The following is a 19,987-nucleotide window of genomic DNA, read 5'->3' on the forward strand; positions in this document are numbered from 1 at the left end:
GGACTTGGTCGGCACCTGTCGGCAGGAAAGGCGTTCACGGCGGAGGCCGCTCGGAAGAAGGCCGAGGGCGGGTGCGAGGGCAGGAGGAGCCGCAGGTTCTGAGAGCAGCAGCGGTTTGCTGGCGAGGCGCGGAGAGACGGAGTGCGAGGGGCCGCGGGCAGGAGCCCGGCCTCGGGAAGCGGTCTCCCGTCTGTGAAACACGGGCGGCCCGGGCGGCCGAGCCCAATGGCCCCTCAGCCACCGCCCCGGATCCTGAGGGCCGCGGGAGAGCCGGGCAGAGCGGCGGAGGCCCCCTCCAGGCGCCGGAGGAGCGGGCTTCTTGGGTCGGGGCGCCGGCATCGCGATCCGCCAGGACTGAGGGCAGAGGCCACCCGGGGACCCGCAGTGCTTCCCGACATGCTCCTCTCTGGGAGGATTTCAAACCCTGGGCAACAACCACCGCCGCCGTCGCTGAGCCGCCTAGCAACAGGCGGCGGCCCTCGCCTCATTGGCCGGCCCCGCCTCCGCGCGTTTTGATTGGCCGTCGTGCCTTCCGGCCGCTCCTGCGCTCCCCGCAGCCTCCATTTTGTTGGTAGAGACAGAAGGAGGAAGTCGTTGGGACCCTGAGGTGGCCAGCAGCTGGGTCGTGGTGCTCGTGGGCTGTGTCCGTCCCGTGCCTCGTCTCTCCCTGGAAGGGGAGGGGGCCTCGTTGCCCGTAGGAGCCGCCGCCGCAGTCCCGAGCTTGAAGTCGGTGAGTGGCGGCGCCGTGGGCGCGGCCATGTTGGCGGCCGGGCTCCCCATTGTTGGGGGAAGGAGGCGAGATCCGGGAGCCCGGCGGGGCGGGGGCCGCCGGAGGACCAGGTTCCCGGGTTCCCGGGTTCCCGGGCCCGGCGGAGACAGGCGGAGGCCCGGCGGAAGAAGCTCGCGTTGTAGATGACTCAAGGCCCAGGAGATCGTAATTTATTTAAGGCCCTTTTACCCTTTCAGGAGGGCTTACTGATACCTTCGTTTCTCATTTCTTGGAGTATCACGTGAAAACGGAGTCTTGAGTGTCTAACATTGACTGTGGGGAGGCATTTTTATAGCTCAAGACGGGAACTGGCTTGGCGTGTGAAAACTTACTTAAAACGGGGAGGGGTTGAGTTCAGAACCAAAGGAAACTGCGTGATGAGACATGTTGGGAAACAGGCCTCATGAAAACCGATGTGTCGAGAGATGACAAATTCTCTTGGGACTTCAGTAACACGATCTTTTTAGAAAACGAATTTTAAGCTAATTTCTTGTTACGGCTGTAAAGGCTAATGCTTCCTTAGTTTGACTCAACGTTGTGGTCACATAAGCCGTTTGAGAATCTGGAAAGTTCCCGGGAAGAAGATAGGAACAGCTTATCGGGGCCCGGGCCCCACATTCCCTGGGAAGGGGTGCCTGGGTCTCTCATGGAGAGTTCGTCAGTGATGACAGTTACGGGGAAAAGCAAGCCATCTTCAGATTTCCTGCCTTTAAGTTCAGGAAGTGGTCGGCTATTTCTGTAGTAACTATAAACGATCACCTTTTCTCCTGTGTTTTTTATTTGAATTAATGAAGTCACTTTACTTTTCTAGCTAAGACTTCTCTCAAACGTGTGTGCTGAGGAGACTCAGATGTTGGCCTCAGCTCCTAGGCTGAACTCCGCAGATTGGCCCATGAGAACTTCTGCATTGAGACAAAGGAGAGGATCTGAGAGAAAGCAGCATCTATTATCCTGGGCTTGGCAACAAGGAAGAGGACAGGCAGTGGAAATCCTGCAATCTGAAAAGCAGACTGAAAGGTATTTAAAAATCCACGTTGTGATGGGGTAAACATTTTATGGTAGACTCATCCTTAAACCACTTGTTTTTAAGTAGAGGATTTTTCAGATTTGTGGGTACGGTCATTTTTCTTAGAAAGGTAATAACTGCATATAGTGCAGTGTGAACATTTAATGAAGTTAAAGCAGCTAAATAACACATTTAAAATTTTTTAAGTTAATTTTTAGAGAAAGAGAGGAAGGGAGAAAAACATAGATTTGTTTTTCCATTTATTTATGCATTCATTGGCTGCTGCTTGTAATATGCTCTGACCAAGGATGGAACGCAACCTTGGCATATCTGGATGCTCTAACCAACTGAGCTATCCTGCCAGGGCTGAATAGCACATTTTTTAGTCTTCCCAAAGGTTTCTGGAGTAACAAGTTGATACTCTAGAAGCTCCTTAAAGTTTTGAGTTTTTCTTAATGGAGTCTTATTTTGTTTCCATTCACTTACAGGTGACAAAGAAGCTGAAGATGGGTGGTGGAGAGAGGTATAACATTCCAGCCCCTCAATCTAGAAATGTTAGTAAGAACCAACAACTTAATAGACAGAAGACCAAGGATCAAAATTCCCAGATGAAGATGGTTCATAAGAAAAAAGAAAGAGGACATACTTATAACACACCAGCAGCTGCATGGCAGGCCATGCAAAATGGGGGGAAGAACAAAAACTTTCCAAATAATCAAAATTGGAACTCCAACTTATCAAGTCCCAGCTTGCTTTTTAAGTCTCAAACGAATCAGAACTATGCTGGAGCCAAATTTAGTGAGCCGCCATCACCAAGTGTGCTTCCTAAGCCACCAAGCCACTGGGTTCCTGTTTCCTTTAATCCTTCTGATAAGGAAATAATGACATTTCAACTTAAAACCTTACTTAAGGTACAGGTATAAAATAAGATAAAGTACTAATGTTTAAACTGAGTAATATTTAAGGGTAGTTGACAATTGTTTCATACCAAATTCAATACTCAGTAATTAATCTGTTAAACCCCGTTAATTATTGTAGAAAATAGACTTCATCTTGTTTTGTGTTGCTGTGCACTGTGATGTAATGGTAGTATCAGTGCCACTTAAAATAACTAAGTTACTGATAATTGTACTTATATCAAGTGTTCTCAATTGAGTAACTTTTAAGCAAAACTACTCAAGATTAGATTTGGAGAATGTTAAAGGAATCAACTTTTTAAACTCTTGCTTGTTGGGGTAAAGTACTGATTAAACTGAATGGTGGTGAATGTGGAAGGGGCAGTAGGAGCTATTTGGAATGAGACCGTATCCTCCATTGGCCCCATTATATGCAGTGGATAGCTGACTGCAACAAATGTGCCCAAACCATTTTTTATAGAAAGTTATTTGGTGGTCACAGAGTAACTTTTTTAAAATAACATTTTTGTATTATAGCACTGCATAGGCTATTCTGATAGTGATTGGCCTCAAATCATCCCTGCAAAGCTTGCTTAAAGTAGGGAGTTGTATTATGTGAAAGTACCTAGGAAAGAAAGAGCCATGTAAATACATGTAATATACTTGTAGCATATGTAAAGTTTTACCATTCATCTTAACAAAAATAAGAGTATTTTTAGTATTGAATTCACTAATGTAAGACCATGGACTCTTTTTTACACTATGGCCTAATTTTAAAGGTCCAAAATAAAGTTTGACCTTGTGCTAAAGTGCCAGTGTATGTATAATTGATCTGGTTGTAAACTATATTTCAAAGTAAATCATAGTGTCACTGTTTTATATAACAAAAGGTTTTAAAGCTGCTAAAACACTTCCTATTTGTAAAAGATGTGAAATGCAGTATGAGACTATTTTAATTGTTACTCTTAAGCCCAAAGATAAACTTGCTAAAGGTCTATCCAACCTTAAAAATTCATATTGGCTTTGAATATTTTTAACCTATGATACAAGTATATTTAATCATGCCAGTGTTTTGTCACCATTAAGAGCAACCCGGGGACCACTTACACAAAACATGACTTATTGCATAATATCTTGATAACATGTTTGACCTACTTTAAAAATAAATGCTAAGGATGTTAACCAAATAGTAAATTAAAAATGTGTGAAGATCAATTAAAATTCTGATTGTAGCCCAGCTGGTGTGGCTCAGTGGTTGAGCATTGACCACAGACCAGGTGGTCACCAGTAAGATTCTGGGTGATCCCAGTGGAGAGTGGACAGGAGGTGGCCGATCGATGTTTCCCTCTCTAAAATCAATAAAAACATTAAAATAATTTGATTGTCAGTGCCCTACTTTCTAATTTGGCAGCTTTTTTTTTTTGATATTTTCAGGCAGAATGACCAAGTTATATTTCTCCAAATAAATTAAGGTGAGCTAATGTTGCCCAACTCATAATTATAACTCATAATTATATCCTAAAGGCAAGTTTATGTTGTACTTAAATGTGCATATATGAATTTGAAACACAAAATTAAAAATAAAGCTGCTTTTTCTACCCAGTACCTTTTTTACTTTATATAAAATATTGCTATGACTGCCTACTACTTATTCTTAGAGTGCACATAATTAACCCAGCTGAAGATCAGGTACGGTTTTAATTACTTGAGACATCCCCCTCCTCCCACCACTCAAGACCAGGGGTCCTCAAACTGCAGCCCACTGGCCACATGCGACCCACCGAAAACATTTATCCGGCCCGCCGGGTGTTTTTGCTGCCGCTGTGTGCATAGGAATTTGTTCATAGTTTTTTTTTATACTATAGTCCGGCCCTCCAACGGTCTGAGGGACAGTGAACTGCCCCCCCCCCCGTTTAAAAAGTTTGAGGACCCCTGCTCAAGACTAACAGCAAAAGGCTGCAGGCAAAATAAAGCTTCTGAATTTGCTATTGAGTAAAACAGGTTTAATTACATTTCCTCCTAGTCTACGTTCTAAGGTGATTTAGGTTTATAGAAAAAAAATTAGCACAAGAATTCCTAAAATGAACGAGACCTCTTCTGTTTCAGTATTTGTTGATGATCCTTTAAATTCTACACTAGCATGGCAAGGCTATATTCTCATACAAACTGGGAAATAACTGATTTGTAGGTAATTAACATTTGAGTCTCCATTACTGCCCTCCTCCATTATACCTAGTGTCATTTCTTTGAATAACACCAAAGGATTGCCAAGGTTTGTTTGTTTTTTTGGTTTTTTAGGACATTGAGCAATTCTCAGCACAGGTGTCTTTGATAGTTTGATTTGCATATATTTAAATACAGTAAATTGGGTGGTAAACACAATACAATACACAGGGCGTGGCCTGGCCAGTGTGTTTGTGGTTGAGCAGCAACCCATGCACCAAGAGGTTGCTAACTTGATCCCCAGTAGGAGGTGTGCAGGAGGCAGCTGAACCGTTTCTTTCCCCTCTCTCTCTAAAATAAAAAAATATATTTAAAAAGAAAAAAATACATATTCAGGGGATGTATTGTAGAACTATATACCTGACACCTGTAATTTTGTTAACCAATGTCACCCCATAATTTCAAAGTATAGCGCCCTGCCTTGGCTGGCATGGCTTGATTGTTGTCCCGTGCTGAAATATCACCCAGATTCTGAGTCAGGGCGCACAGCACAGCACATGCCCTAGTTGTGGGCTGGATCCCCAGTTGGAGGCAGCTGATGTTTCTCCCTTTCTCATAAATAAAAGTGTTAAGACATTTATGATTGGAATGATAGAGGATTGAGGGTGGGGGAAAGTTTTAACAGCCAAGATAACCTAAATAAAAGGTGAGTATCAACATCACATACCTTAGAAAGGTATAAAATAATCACTGTACTTGAGGAAACCAAAATATACTTATAGTAAACATCATTACATAAAAGGGTACGGTCTTTTTTTTTTAGTTTTATTCATTTCAAACGGGCCGGATCCGGCCCGCGGGCCGTAATTTGCCCACGGCTGGACTAGTACCTGGAATTTGAGTTCATAACTTATCCTTACATTTAAATTCTGGTTAAGTTCTCTTCCCAAAAGCAAGCACAAAGTGGAAAGAAACGGAAGGGTCTTGGGCAAGTTTTCTAGTGTTTAATTGCTTTCTCATAGGCAATTACTTTGTAAAACAAGGACAGTGTAACTCCTTAAAACCTTACACACACAAGAAAGCCCCAATATTTTTTGGCTCCTAGACCAGTTTATTTCTCTCTAGAATTCAGAGATGTGATCCAAAAAAACTTCACATAGGCCTTTTACTTAACAAACTACGCTAGCAATTATCAATGAAATGAATTTACATGCCTTGCTTTTTATTCCAAACAACAACAAAAAATCCCATCTTTAATATAAGGGTGAAACAAAGGTTAGGAGTACATAAACATAAAGCACTAAACATTAACAATGTTGGAAGAAGGGGCAGAGGATGAAAACCCTAGAAAGAAGAACCTTTCCAAAGAACCTTTCCATCTTAGAGATGCCAATAGTTGAATGAAGACAAAAAGGTTGCTTTTACTTCATTTATCAATGAAAACAGTTTATTTCCTGGGATTCCTAAAGGCTTTAATAGACCTCCTGGCAGAATGCCATTAGATTATTCCTGAGCTACCCTACTCTGTTGTCCCAAGTCACAGCTCCCCTATTTCAAAATATCTCAGGGATTTTGTAAACGAGAATATGATCAAAATGCAATATAATGAAATTTGGGAAACCAGCCTGGAAAAAGTGTGTCACAACAGCTGTGAGAGCTTGGGTTACATTTAACCTCTTCCATTAAGAAGAGTCACAAAATACTTTTTGCAATTAAACCTATCTTATAAATCTATTAAATCTCCCCTCTCAGTGAACCTTAGATTCCCTTAAAAGTTTAAGCTATAAAAAAAACTGCCCATTTGGAAAAAAAAAAAGTGCAGTGCAAAACTGTGACAAAGATGAACTAAATGAAAAATCATGGACTCTAATCTGCCATTTTCTATGTATCTTAGCCAAGTTCAAAATTAACAAGAAAAATAACCTCCAGTTCAGGATTGAAAAACATACATTAACCTCCAGTTCATACCTCCCCTTAATATGTGTATTCTGCTACATTTTCGAAATCTTTACAAATCCATATTCTTAGATGAATAATTTTAAGTTTAAATGTGGCAGAAACATGACAAAAATAGGAGTGATGGAATCAATATATAGGCAAATAGCCCTCATACCCTAGTAAGGAACTAAGGAATCCAAAACATTTTGTGATACTATAAAAGTTATTTATTCACTATACACAGAACATGTCCCCTACAAAATGTACATGTCAATCACTAAAAAGTATAACTTGGCGAACATTTTCAGTTACAGAACATACTAAATCAGTTGGGATAACAGCTGTCTGCCTCAAAATAATCTAATTATAGCACCCAGTGTACTTGTATCTAATGCAAAATGAAATACTTTTGGGGGGATTATTTCCTAATGTGTGTTTGAGGAGTCAGTTAACAATTTAATATAATTCTAGTATATTACAGTCACTGCACAATAAATCAGTTTATTACAGATCAAAACATCATTTTTTCATTATTTGTATTAACGGGATGCAAACAAAAATACCAGATACTTTTTAATGGCAGGTAACCACAAAATTACTTATCTTTGATAGTATACTGGGTTTTATAATTACATTAGGATAATGGTGTAAAATATTGTCAAACAATACACCTCAAAACAATGAGGCCATACTGTAATGTTAGTCACTAGATTGTGCTCACACCTTTATTGAATAAGTGAATTTTAAATCTATTTTCCTCCCAATTATCCAATACAATTTTTGCTTATAGTAAGGGCTCAGTAAATGTTTGCTGAATATGCTAAGAAAGAGGTGAGATGTGGAACCTCTTAACTGGATGTCAAGTATTATAATTAGAATTTACCTGGGAATAGTGTTTAAGGAAGATGTAAACTGCACATGGCATACAGGTAAATAAACTCAGATGCCAACAAAGCAAACCATTAAACAGTAAAACACTGGCACTGGAACAAAGTCAATATTTGCCAATAGCAAAAACGTATCTGACTTTAAGAGATAACCAAGAAAAAGTTTATATTGGACCATGCCTTTTCTCACCCAATTTAGTTTCAGACAGACCAAAAGAAGCACTGTAGGAGACTTAAGGCTGTCTACCGTGATATTCAGACATCCTAGTTTCCAGTAATTTATTATGGACCTGTTATCCATGAATCAATATAAACCTATTCAGATTTAGGGATTAGTTTCCACAAGTACAAAGGTGAATTTCCTTTTATTTGTCCTAAAATGCTTACTTTCAAACTTGAAGGGACTTCAATTATTCCATGTAGTTTCAATAACATTCTTTTATCTTTTCAGACCAGAGTCAAAATATTCACACAGTATTCATACTGCAGCACCTTCCACCCACCCTTTGGTCGCTTGAACTGCCCTTCTTTGGTTCTCTTTCCGCTTTCTCAGATCTTTCTTGAAGTGCAGTAAGCAGAACTGTACTGGGAATTCCAGCTGCAGTTTGGTCTTAAATAAAAGAAGGATGTTTGTCAGTTTGGTTTTCTGTATTCTTCTCTGTGGTACACAGGATTTTGTTAGTTGAACTGGAGTAGCAGCTTACTGGGCCAGATTTTCAAGAGAATAGTACAATAGTTCCCAGGGTTATACCTTAATAGCTCATACACTATGTAGCACACCTTTTCTTTCTCACTGAGGCATTATCTGTCATTTCTCTTCTTGCTTATTTGGCTTAAAACAAAATGTAAAAAGGGAGGTGAAGTGTCATCCCTCACTTGAGTCTTGATGTTTTAATATATTAAGCACAGTGCCAGACACACAGTAGGTACTCAGTAATTGTGTAACTCAAGTATGTATCCCAAAATTAAAGCACTGTGTAAGGATCCTCATCAGTATCAGTAGGATCCTAACTATCATGGGTTCAACTATAATATAGTCCTTTTGAAGCTGTTAGATACCTTATTTCAGAAATAACATACATGAGTCTAAAAATAAGAGACACAAGTAAAAAAATGAAAATATAAGGTCTTTTAATTCTAGAGAGACTGAGAATCATATCCTCAATCTACTTTTCTCAAATTGTAGTCCATTAAAAAAAGAAAACAAACAAAAAAATAACCATCCAACCATGAGGACCAGGTCTGGACTCAATAATCTGGCCCTGTCTTTGTGCCTCAATTTCCTTATCTGTGATATGGGGAAAATAAAAGTATCTTTCTAATAGGGTTTTGTGAAGAGTAAAGGAGCTAACACATAAAAAACTTATAGAACAGTGTCTGGCACATCATAAATACTCAATAACTATCAGCTATAATTGTTGCCATTATTTAGTAGCTGGAATTCAAACATCTAAACCAGCTCCCCAAAATAGTTACCATGTATTAATTGCTCATCAAATTCAATGCAAAAGCATTTTAAACCATGCCATAAACAAGATCTAACATATCTTGTTTAGAACTGGGGAGAGCAGAATTATTGGTCTACCCAATTAAACTTATAATTAGCTGACCAAATTTCACTTTAATGCATATCTTAACACTACTAATAACCTCTAAGTTATTTAACCCAAGGGGCTTTGACATTACCTAAGGAATTTTTAAGTACCATGTAAAAGATGTACCTTACTGGTAAGTTCTATTCATTTCCAAAATAAAAGTTAGTTGTGCCTAGAGCAACACTGATTAAAACTATTCCTCAATCTACAAAAGATTGTTTCCATTGTTATTTTAGGATCTCATTAAAAACTATAATAATTCCAGTTAATCATTATTTCCTTCATTTTTGTTTTTATTATAGCATGTTTGCTTCATTTACAGCAAGCAGAAAATAAACTGGGTCTTATTTTGATCCAAACATTGATGTTTTAAAGGTTGTACACAATATTAGTTAAAAAGAACATATAAAAATACCTTTTTAGAAGCTTCTATAAGAAAGAAAATACAGTTTAACCCCACAACTTTCCTCTTTGCTAGAACTGCAAACTACTGCTACAGTTTTAAATAGACTTTTTGTTGTTTAAACTATACATCCAGGAAAATCTAAAAAATTAAAGAAACGTGCATATAAATGATTGCATAGCAGAACATGAACATTAACTGCAAAACAGTAAAGAAATGAGTTAGAAATACTATCAAATATACAAAGGTTCTAGAATCAACCCTTTAAACACATTCCACAAACAGTATTTAAAAACCACCTTTTGTTCTTTACAGGCAAGGCCTAGATTACTAAAAGCAAAATTGAAAAAAGCAATCCTCTAAAAGGAGTCGTTTTCCCACAATATTTCTTATAACCTGGCAAGCAAGCAATCTAAAAATTTTAAAGATGCTAGCTTTTATTCTGAAATGAGAGTGGACACATCAAGTAACTTTTATTGTCCCTAAAACGATCTCTCAGAGAAATGCTAGAAATTATAAATGGTTAAGGGAATTTTTTCCTCATTTTTAGTCAGGTACTACATCAATAATCAAAGACTCAAAGATGTGACTTGTACTTAAAGTCAGTTCTTTTTCATGGCACCACAGAATCACCTAGAATGGGAGTGTTGTCTTTCAATTTGCCTCACATTAAATAAACAGATGTGAAGAACAAGCCTCCTTCATAAAGAGGTAGGCAAATTTTGATACAAATGCACATACACCTAGTGCTATAAGCATCAAAATTCAGTTCTTTTACACTATGTACACAAACTTCCGGTGAAACAATTTACTTGCTTTTAACAGCAGCAAAAACTAAGCTATTATGGTCAACAATGTTCTTTCAAGTTTAGAGTAACTTAACTACATAACAGCATCATTTCCACCTCAAATTTGTCATCATTGACCTGTTCAAATTTTAAGGTGAATTTTTCTGATGTTTGTATATTTCAAATCTTCTTAGAAACCAGAAAAAAAGCAGTGAAGGCTCCATGTTTCAATAAAAACTCAATCTCCCTGGAAATGCTACTTAACCCGTTGCATCATTCCCTAAGAAGGTGGGGTTAAGAAAAGAACTACTCCACACTGTGTCATAAATTAACTATTTTCACGGGCCTAGACATCTTAACAAGACAAAAAGGTCCACCCTGAACCTAAATGTGTCTGATCACTCAGTGTACTGTGGCTACAACTTCACTTTTGTATCATTCTATCTTATTAGCAAGCTATATTTCTAGGTTAACAGGTCTACCAAATATGGATATAAGAGTTTATTTTTAATAAGACAATGTTGCAAATTATGGTCAACCAACATCTTTTCACCAATACTTCAAGCATAAAAAATGAGAATCTTTACAAAAATATACAGAGACACCACAAATTGGTAGCTGCCCATAACATTAAACAAACTGGACTCTTAAGAGTGGCTTCTCAACAGCATATCACTTTAATTATAACCATTGCCTGGTACAGGGAAAACTGACAAATGTTTTGTAAGCATCATTGCAACATTGTATTCCTGATAATTTAAGTAAACCAAACTATGAGTAAATGAATGATACATGCCTAAAAATATCATGGTTTATACTATCAGTGGCCACTGGACTTGGGACTAGTCCAAGACCTTGATCTAGATTTTGACCTAGACCTAGACTGTGATCTTGACTGAGATTTGGATCTAGGTGGTTCTTTTTTCCTTGGTTCCTTTTCATATCTTGAGCCAGACTTATAATGTGTTTTGGAATCTGTTTTAGAGGTGCCTCTAGTTTTGGTGTGAGATGCAGACCTAGAACGTGATTTAGCCTTCATTTCTTTCTTGGGCTGGGACTTGGACCGTGATCTTGAATTGGATTTAGATCTTGAAAAAGATCGATTTCGGTGTTTGAATCTTTCAAAACAGAGGAGAGATACAATTAGAGTAAAAATTAGATTCTATATTAATCAAATTTATTATTTTTAGAGCAAAAGTTCACTCTGAAATTGAAAAAATGTATAAGTCTCTTTCAAAGCAAAGTTATTTACCTATCATTGTCGGAATGGCTTCTGCTACGCCGTGGTCTTCCGGTCGGTCTACTGCTAAAAAGTACACCAGAAAAAGCAAACAGTGACAAATGTCTATTTACAGTCTTATAAAGTTTCTAATTAAAAAAGTGAACCATAAAATTTTTAAAATGAAACACTAAAATATTTTTAGTCTCAACAAAGCATACAATGTATATAATTAAAAGTACACAAAAATTTTTTAAAATTTAAAGCTAACAAACATAAATCTTTCTTGATAGATCACTGTGCTACATCACACTTACTTTCTAGGACTATAGGATCTTCTATAGTTGTAATCAAAGGACCGACTTCTTGATCTCCTTCTTTCATAACTTCGGCTTCTAGAACGCCTGTATCTGTCATAATCATCATAACGTGAAGAACTGTATACATTCCTCCCTTCCTTGGCTTTCATCTGATTTGGAGCTATGAAATACACAGAACAGAAATACTTAGAAATATATAAATGACTTTTGAACTAAATGCTATTTTGGAATCATCGCACCCTGACTTTCATTCATTAAGAATACAATTAACAATGATAAAATACTTACTGGTAACCTATGAACAATGTGTGTCAAAATGCAGTAATAGCCCTAGCCGGTTTGGCTCAGTGGATAGAGCATTGGCCTGTGGGCTGAAGGGTCCCAGGTTGTAGGCTCCATTCCCAGTAGGGGGCGTGCAGGAGGCAGCCCATCAATGATTTTCTATCATTGATGTTTCCCTCTCTCCCTCCCTTCCTCCAAAATCAATTTAAAAAATATTTTTAAAAAGGCAGTAATATATTGTCATACAATTTTAAGAGGCCACAACAAAGAAAAGCATGAGAGCTAACATTTACTGAATGCCTTAGACACACCCACACCCCTAGACAGCCCTCAATATTTATGTTACCTCATTCAATTCTAAGAAGCAGGTATTTTACATATGTGTGTATGTATGCATAAATAACATAGTGAACACCCAGGAACCCATCATCCGACCCAAGACCTAGATATTACCAATAGCTTATGTTTACCTAAGCACTCCTCTCTTCATCAGCTATTTTAATCACTATATTTTTATATCTTGTCCAAGGTATCAATGGTTGAGACAGAATTCAAACCCAGGTCTATCTTGATTTCAAAGCCTGTACTCCTGCCTCCATTAGCAGTTAACATATGCATACTAATAAAAACCACTAATATAAAATCTATTCTAGTTTTAATCTATATAGCCTTTCCCAGTCTAATTCATAGCTATATTCACTCACGTAATCACCCAATTATGTTTTATAAGGAAGAAAAATAGCTCAAGAGACCCAAAATTTTCTGAATTTTATCCTTCAATTTCACTCCCAGTATATTAAACACGCCACAGCTGATAGCATCAATGTACTTAAGAGTCCAAACATAATTCAGGCATTCCTATCTCTACATTACCTTATGTCTACCGTAAAACTTTGTAATACATCTAAAAATATGAGGAAACAAAGTATTGAAGATATTCTATCTCAGCGGTTCTCAACCCGTGGGTCGCGACCCCTTTGGGGGTCGAACGACCCTTTCACAGGGGTCGTCTAAGACCATCGGAAAATACATATATAATCACATAGTTTTTGTGATTAATCACTATGCTTTAATTATGTTCAATTTGTAACAATGAAATTGGGGGTCACCACAACATGAGGAACTGTATTAAAGGGTCGCGGCATTAGGAAGGTTGAGAATCACTGTTCTATCTTTTCAAATGATGCTTTATAAACGTATCAGGCATAAGGGTACTTACTCTTCCGATCTCCCTGTGCAAACTGTATTTCAATTTGGCGACCACAAATCCATTTTCGGTCCAAATTATGTAAAGCATCTTCGGCATCACGAACATCTTCAAATGTGCTAAATGTTAAGGGGCTTGGGAAATTTTGCGAACTTTGATAATGAGTGAAAGTTCACTTGGAAAATCTTGAAAAATTCACAAAATTATTAATCTCTCATTATTGCTTTAGAACATCTATCAGACCCCTCACTAGCTGGCTGAATCAGCTATAAATACTTCACAATATTAAAGCACTTGTGAATTTCCAAGGCATACAATTGAAAACACATGTGAAAAAATAGTCAAACTATTATTGAAATAAATTATAGCTGAAATAACCAAATAATCCTATCAAAAAACTTTCCTGTTTTAAGAATTAACTTTACAAAATAAGACAAAAAGAAAAACAAGTGTCAGTTCTGTTGTATGTTAAAACAAAAATCCCTTAAAAAATAAAACCAAAACTGTTTTTCCTATTTTTATTTCAAATGAAAAAAAGAAAATGCCAATAGTTCTTGTGTAAGCAAGCAGAATGAATATACCTCACCTACGAGAGGAAAGCATTAACCTTAAATTTTGCTGTTTTTTCTCAAACATATCTAACACTATTGCTTAACGTAGTAGTCTTCCTTTATACCACACAGGGAAGAATGGTAACTAGCCACTTGCAATAATGTAATCAAAACAGAATCAAGCAATACTCAAGATATCACTGTACCAAACGTGTATTACAGCCATGCACAGACACGCATGCTCTCAAGAAATAACTGACCATTTCTATAAAGATTCCTGGACTGAAAAGCCATAACATCAATGATACTAACTCAGCATCCAACCAAGAAGTGAGTTTGGGACTACCTTTAACCTGAGAATTTTGATATTACCTAGCAACATAAAGCAGGAACTCTTGGTCCCCATTTTGTTTTTTAATATATTTTTATTAATTTCAGAAAGGAAGGGAGAGGGAGAGACACATCAATGATGAGCACCTTTCATAGGCTGCCTCTTGCACACCCCACATTGGGGATGGAGCCTGCAACCCGGGCGTATGCCTGACTAGGAACTGAACCATGACTTCCTGGTTCATACGTAGATGCTCAGCCCTGAGCCATGCCAACTGGGCTCTTGGTCCCTGGTTTTTACCTCAGAGGCTAAGTTGCCTTGTTCTCTCAATGTCAGCAATACCACAAACTCTTGGCTTTTCAGTTATTCTGTCTAAATTTAGTGCCTTTCCTAAAACCACCATTCTAATGGAAGCCAAGCACATATTCAGAATAGTACTTGATGTAAAAGCTTTGGAAAGGGAGCTTGTTAGGTTTGAGTGTGGATTTTCATTCTATCCTAAGGCACGATTTAAACTTGCCTATTTTTCTATTTCTTAAATTTGAGATATTTTTGAGAGCAGAGTGAAAACTACTCCAAGTCACACTTTCCCTCCCTCTCCCCCTTCAAGACTGACACTGATATTCTTTTTTCCCAAAGACTAAAAGGTTGGCCTCACTAGATTTCCTATTTTTTTTGTTCTGAAATAAATTAAGGACCATGTGGGTTCCCAGCTCCCCTTTCCTGAGGACATTATATGTGAGTTAATGTAGAGGGAGAGGTTATCCCAAGTCCAAAATCATAGGACCTTCAATATGACAAGACAAAGACTGATTGGGAATTTAATACTGTAACAGATCAGCCTTCAAGGTTAATGCAGTTGGGTTCTAAAATAATTAAAAGAAATAGGTTCACTTAATGGGTATACTAATTTATTTGTTACTTCAAGAAACAGAATGTAATAAACTTTTAAGGGACTTAGATCAAGAGGTGTAAAAATTATTAATGAGACCAAATCATCCGTTTTAGCTATCCTCAAAACCAGAATCCTGGGTTGGATGAACAAATGGCAAGGTTCTACTTTACCTTTAAGAGAAGGCAAGTGGCCACAGAAGGGGCAGCCAAATGTCATGCCGATGACACAGATGGAGAAATTGCAACTCAGTCTTCTTAAAAAAACTACTTTAAGAGCATAGAAAAGACTATCCTATATAATAAAGGCCAATATGCAAATCAACCGAATGGCAGAACAACCAGTTGCCATAACGTGCACTGACCACCAGAGGGCAGACGCTCAATGTAGGAGCTTCCCCTACGTTGAGTGTCTGCCCTCTGGTGGTCAGTACCGGGAACCTCTCCCGCCTCTGTGGGGAGTGGGCCTAAGCTGGCAGTCAGACATCCCCTTAGAGCTCTGGGACTGCGAGAGGGAGCAGGCCAGGCTGAGGGACTCTCCCCAAGTGCATGAATTTCGTGCACTGGGCCTCTAGTATGTGTATATAAAAAAAAGGCAATTTTTCTTTAGATGACAACTCTTTCTGTCTCAAGTATCACATACTCTTGAGTCAAACTACTGCTGATCCTGGGTCACAGGCCACTCTAAAACCAGGTCAACATTGTAAGCCAGAACGCATTGCTACTTAAAAAAAAAAAAAAAAAAGTCAAATCAGACATCTTTTATTCTCTTTGTAATACAGCTTTGCAACAAACTGCCACAACTGTCCTTGATCACTGGCCCTGTGGGAGTAGCAACTTTCCACATTTGCTCATTAAGTCTCACTAGGATTCCACTGTTTCTTCTTTTTAAATAATTTTTCTCCATTATTTATTGATTGATTTCAGAGAGGAAGGGAGAGATAGAAACATCAATGAGAATCATTGATCAGTTGCCTCCTGCATGCCCTCCCATTGCAGATCAAGCCTGCAACTCAGGCATATGCCCTTATCCGGAATCAAAACTGGGACCCTTCAGTCCACAAGCCTACACTCTATCACTGAACCAAACCAGCTAGGGCTCTGCTAAGTTTCAAGAAACTTACTGAACTTAAGCAATAAGAAATAAATTTCCCTAGCCTGAAGTACACAGCCCAAACCTGTCTCAGAGAGATGATCTCAGTGAAGTAATGTCACTGTGAAACTCTGGGCCAGGGAATGATTTCCAAAGGCCTTTTCCAATCTATTCAGAGCCAACCGATCGTAAGTGCTAAAGCAGTGCATGGTCAGCAGGAATAACAGACCCAAGTTCCAGAAGTTAGGAAGATGTGTGTGCCCCACAGCAGCCACTTAAAAATCTATAAACAGGTAGTTTCTACAGATCTGACCCTGCAATACAACCAGAAGCGTTTCTAAGTAGTTCCCAGTGTATGCATCTCTCTTCTTTTAAGCATAAGCATGGCTCTGTGGAGTCAGATTGACCAGAGAACCTCATGCTACTCCTCTAAAGGGCACTGCCTACCATCCTATGGCATCTGACCACCTGGTCCAAAACAGAAATATGCTAAATTGTATGCTTAAAACATTATATCCTGGTACACTTTAACTTGCAAAGCTAAGAAAGTGCATTATATAAGACCACAATCACAACATCAAAGGCCCACATAAATCAAGTTACAGGTTTTGTCCCTAGACCAAACCAGAATAATTTTGAAAATTAACTGCTTACAAAACATGAAGGGAAGAAAAAAAAAAGGAAAATAGTTGTTCTGTAGGATACATCAGGTATGATTCCTTTAATCTTGGCCATCATTCAACTTCATCTTGACCTTTAACTCTTTAAGTGCTTGTCAGAAGGACTTGTCATGAGATGCTTGGCCAAATATGACAGATGGCTTTATCTTTAACTTTGAAAAACAACCTTTTCCCCCTTTTGTAGATAAAGCGAGGCTTTGTCTCCCATTAGGCTTGTCCTTCTTCCAGCTTTTCTTTACTTTTTCTTTTCCCAAACTCTCCCTTCTCTTCAAGCCTGATCCTTAAGAGGTCTTTGGCTTGTCTACTTGCCTTAAGTGTTGAACTCTACTCTAAAGGTTCTTTCATGCTTTCTCTTTGGGGTCGCCATAACTGTACAGCTTTACATTCTCTGAGGTAACAACAGAGGACAGCAAATTAGGGGACAATATTAAAGAGTTTACCTCATTGTTATACAATTTGTTTCGATCAAGTGATTCAAATTAACAAACAAGAATACCAAACTTTTCATTGCTAAGCACAAGAACATATTAACTTTTAATTTGACTTACATTAAAGGTGGTAGAAATCAGAGTGTATTCAAATTAAGTCACATGCTATAATCATTGATTTGAGTTTCAGCAGCACACAGGGGAATTTAAATGTCTTACTATTTTGTATTAACTTAAACAGAGCAATGTGAGTTAGAATTAATTTTTAAAAATGGGAAGACATAGACATTTATTAAAGGACAAAAGTAAACTACTTTTTAGATGTTACCTCTTACATAAACTTGAATTTCAAACTTCAACACCCCTCACTAATCAGCCATCTGAAGAAAGGATATTGAACATAAGCAAATCCTCTTGGACGGCGAGTGTAGAAATCAAGTGGAACATACACATCAACTATAGGACCATAACGACCAAATTCACGTCGTAAATCTTCAGACCTAAAACATCATAAAAAGACCCCAAATTTTTATGTTCACTTCCTTAAAAAGACTTTCTTCGTAAGAAACAGGTTATCTTTTTTAAATATCTCAGTTAATGAAAAGGACTGTCTGTGTCCCTGGGTGACCTGAAACAGACAAGCTTTCTAAATCTCAATATTAAGAGCCAATTTTAAGAACATACAAAAAAGATACATAGAGGCAATGTATCTTTCTGATAAAGGGAGGCTGGAATCCAAGATTTAGGAAGATAAAAAATGGAGTTTATGACAAAATCCTTACTGTTTTACAATACCAGGAAAACAGACATTTAAGGGTACTTGACCACAATTTATCTCTATTGTTTATCCACAGCCTTCATTTTTCACAAAAGGCATAGTAGCATTAGGTTGTATGTAGGTACTGCTAACGTGTTTAACAGTTTTAGGTCAACTCTACACTCTGAATAATGCCAAACACACATATTCACCCTAAAATTTTAGCGACATGTTAAACAGTTCGAAAGTAATGTTACAAATACATATAACTCCTTAAAAATGTCAAATGACAAAGGGGAAGTTTTTCTAGAACGCTAATCACTACTGCTTACTTTCCCTACTTAAAATCAGGACAGAAAAATGTAGATTACACAAAGATAGCAAAAATATTTTATTGGGGGGGGGGGAAGAGTAGAGGGATTATTTGTGAAATATAAACTCTCATTTTGTGATAAGATCTCTTTCAAAAAATTCTAACGGCAACTCCAAGCAATTAAGGGAATTGTGAGAACAAAGGCAGGTTCTGGACTAATCCAATTTAGTAATCAGCGTCCTCCCGGTAGAGGCTCTTTAAAGCCCCGTTCTCCAAGGGCGACCAGTATTTCCGGGAAATGGGAAGAACGAGCTCGTACCGTTTAACTGAAAAAATGTGATGTTCCAAATCTCAACAATATTCCTTTTCTTTAAAGGTCTCCATATTAAATACCACAAATATAAAAACAAAAAAAGGGGTATCAAATGCTTCGCCTCACTCCCCTCCCCCGATCAGTTATTTCGCCGCAAAATTTTTTTAATAAAAAAAAGAAAAAGAAAAAGATCCCTGGCCGAGGGGGGCGTGCACCTCAAAGAATGTGAACTTCAATGGGGAGCGGATGTTGGCCGCGGCAGGGGGTGGAAGCAGGCGAGGAAGCCAGGAGAAAGGGGCCCCGAACCACCGAGGGGGAGGGGGAGGGGGGCTGAAACCACGCCACGCGGCCCGCGCGGCCCGGGAGGACCGGGGGCGCCGCCCTCGCTCCCACGCGGCGGTAGGGCCGGCGGCGCGGCCTGGTTCCGGCCTGAAACCCGCCATCTTCGACCCTCCCCTCCCCCGGCCCCGCGCGCCGCCGCCGCCAGGGTCCTCCCCGAGCGCCTGCGGCCTCCTCGCGTAGACCTGGAGCCCCTTCCCTGGACTTACCGGGTATCGTCGGCCACGTTCCTTACGAACAGAGACGTGTTTGGGGGACGCAGGTAGCGGGACATGACGACAGCGTGAGTCTCGGCAGGAGCACTAACGGGCTCGACAAACCGTCCACAGCTCCAGCACTGAATCCTCACACACACTGCCAGAGGGCTCCGCTACGGCAACTGCCTCTTATCGCGAGACTTCACTCCCGCCTCCACTGCCCCACCCCCTACCTGGGCGCCGCGCCGGGACTGGCGACGGTTCTTTCCCGCGAGATCTTTCGGCGTGCGCCTGCGCATGCGGGTGGCTGGGATACGTGCCGCAGCCAGGGTCTCATTCATTGGCCGCTCGCGCCGCCTCCTCCCTTCCCCCCAGCGCGCGTTTTCTTTCTTTAATGCCTTCTTTCCCGCCCTTACATTCCTTTCCTCCCTGCCCCCTCCACCATGTCAGAAAGCAGATATAGGTATAGATATAGATATCTTTTTACCCCTATGCCGAACTTTACAGTTATTACTAACTGAACGGAGTTTTAGACATTATAATTCGGAGAGGCCTCCATATCATACGATTTCCTGCGTGGTCCAAGTTATGCGTGGCTTTTATTAGATCACTGACCAGCAA

The 19,987-nt window shown here is 39.3% G+C and overlaps 2 protein-coding genes across 7 annotated transcripts; one reads left to right on the forward strand and one right to left on the reverse strand.

Annotated features, from left to right (window-relative positions):
* Positions 1 to 550: 550 nt before the first annotated feature.
* On the forward strand, positions 551 to 4,269 carry PNRC2 (proline rich nuclear receptor coactivator 2). The gene is made up of 3 exons (XM_006094055.3): positions 551 to 730; positions 1,581 to 1,786; positions 2,264 to 4,269. The coding sequence occupies exon 3, from the start codon at positions 2,282 to 2,284 to the stop codon at positions 2,696 to 2,698; it is 417 nt and encodes a 138-aa protein (XP_006094117.1). The 5' UTR covers positions 551 to 730; positions 1,581 to 1,786; positions 2,264 to 2,281; the 3' UTR covers positions 2,699 to 4,269.
* Positions 4,270 to 5,924: 1,655 nt separating this feature from the next.
* On the reverse strand, positions 5,925 to 19,570 carry SRSF10 (serine and arginine rich splicing factor 10). 6 transcript variants are annotated; one of them, XM_014460310.2, is made up of 7 exons: positions 19,379 to 19,570; positions 17,843 to 17,947; positions 13,486 to 13,589; positions 11,982 to 12,144; positions 11,698 to 11,751; positions 11,462 to 11,563; positions 5,925 to 8,269 (listed from the first exon to the last, which is right to left on the reverse strand). In XM_014460310.2, exons 1-7 carry the CDS (start codon positions 19,441 to 19,443, stop codon positions 8,209 to 8,211), a joined length of 654 nt encoding a protein of 217 aa, XP_014315796.1. In that variant the 5' UTR covers positions 19,444 to 19,570; the 3' UTR covers positions 5,925 to 8,208. The 6 variants fall into 6 exon arrangements, with proteins under 6 accessions (XP_014315796.1, XP_006094121.1, XP_006094119.1 ...); XM_006094059.3 differs by lacking the exon at positions 11,462 to 11,563 and having other exon boundaries at positions 11,698 to 11,748; XM_006094057.3 differs by having other exon boundaries at positions 5,925 to 11,563; positions 11,698 to 11,748.
* Between the last annotated feature and the right edge of the window lie 417 nt (positions 19,571 to 19,987).

This window comes from Myotis lucifugus, unplaced genomic scaffold, assembly GCF_000147115.1.
Source record: "Myotis lucifugus unplaced genomic scaffold, Myoluc2.0 scaffold_128, whole genome shotgun sequence".
In the NCBI taxonomy this organism is placed as follows: domain Eukaryota; kingdom Metazoa; phylum Chordata; class Mammalia; order Chiroptera; family Vespertilionidae; genus Myotis; species Myotis lucifugus.

Bases quoted from the DNA above. Each gene is read 5' to 3' on its own strand.
- SRSF10 (XM_006094056.3), bottom strand. From the start codon at position 19,443: ATGTCCCGCTACCTGCGTCCCCCAAACACGTCTCTGTTCGTAAGGAAC. The intron at 17,948-19,378 runs GTAAGTCCAGGG...ATGATGTTTTAG, and splicing joins AACGTGGCCGACGATACCCG to GTCTGAAGATTTACGACGTG. The intron at 11,752-11,981 runs GTAAGTGTGATG...TGTACTTTTTAG, and splicing joins AGATCCTATAGTCCTAGAAA to CAGTAGACCGACCGGAAGAC.
- PNRC2 (XM_006094055.3), top strand. From the start codon at position 2,282: ATGGGTGGTGGAGAGAGGTATAACATTCCAGCCCCTCAATCTAGAAAT.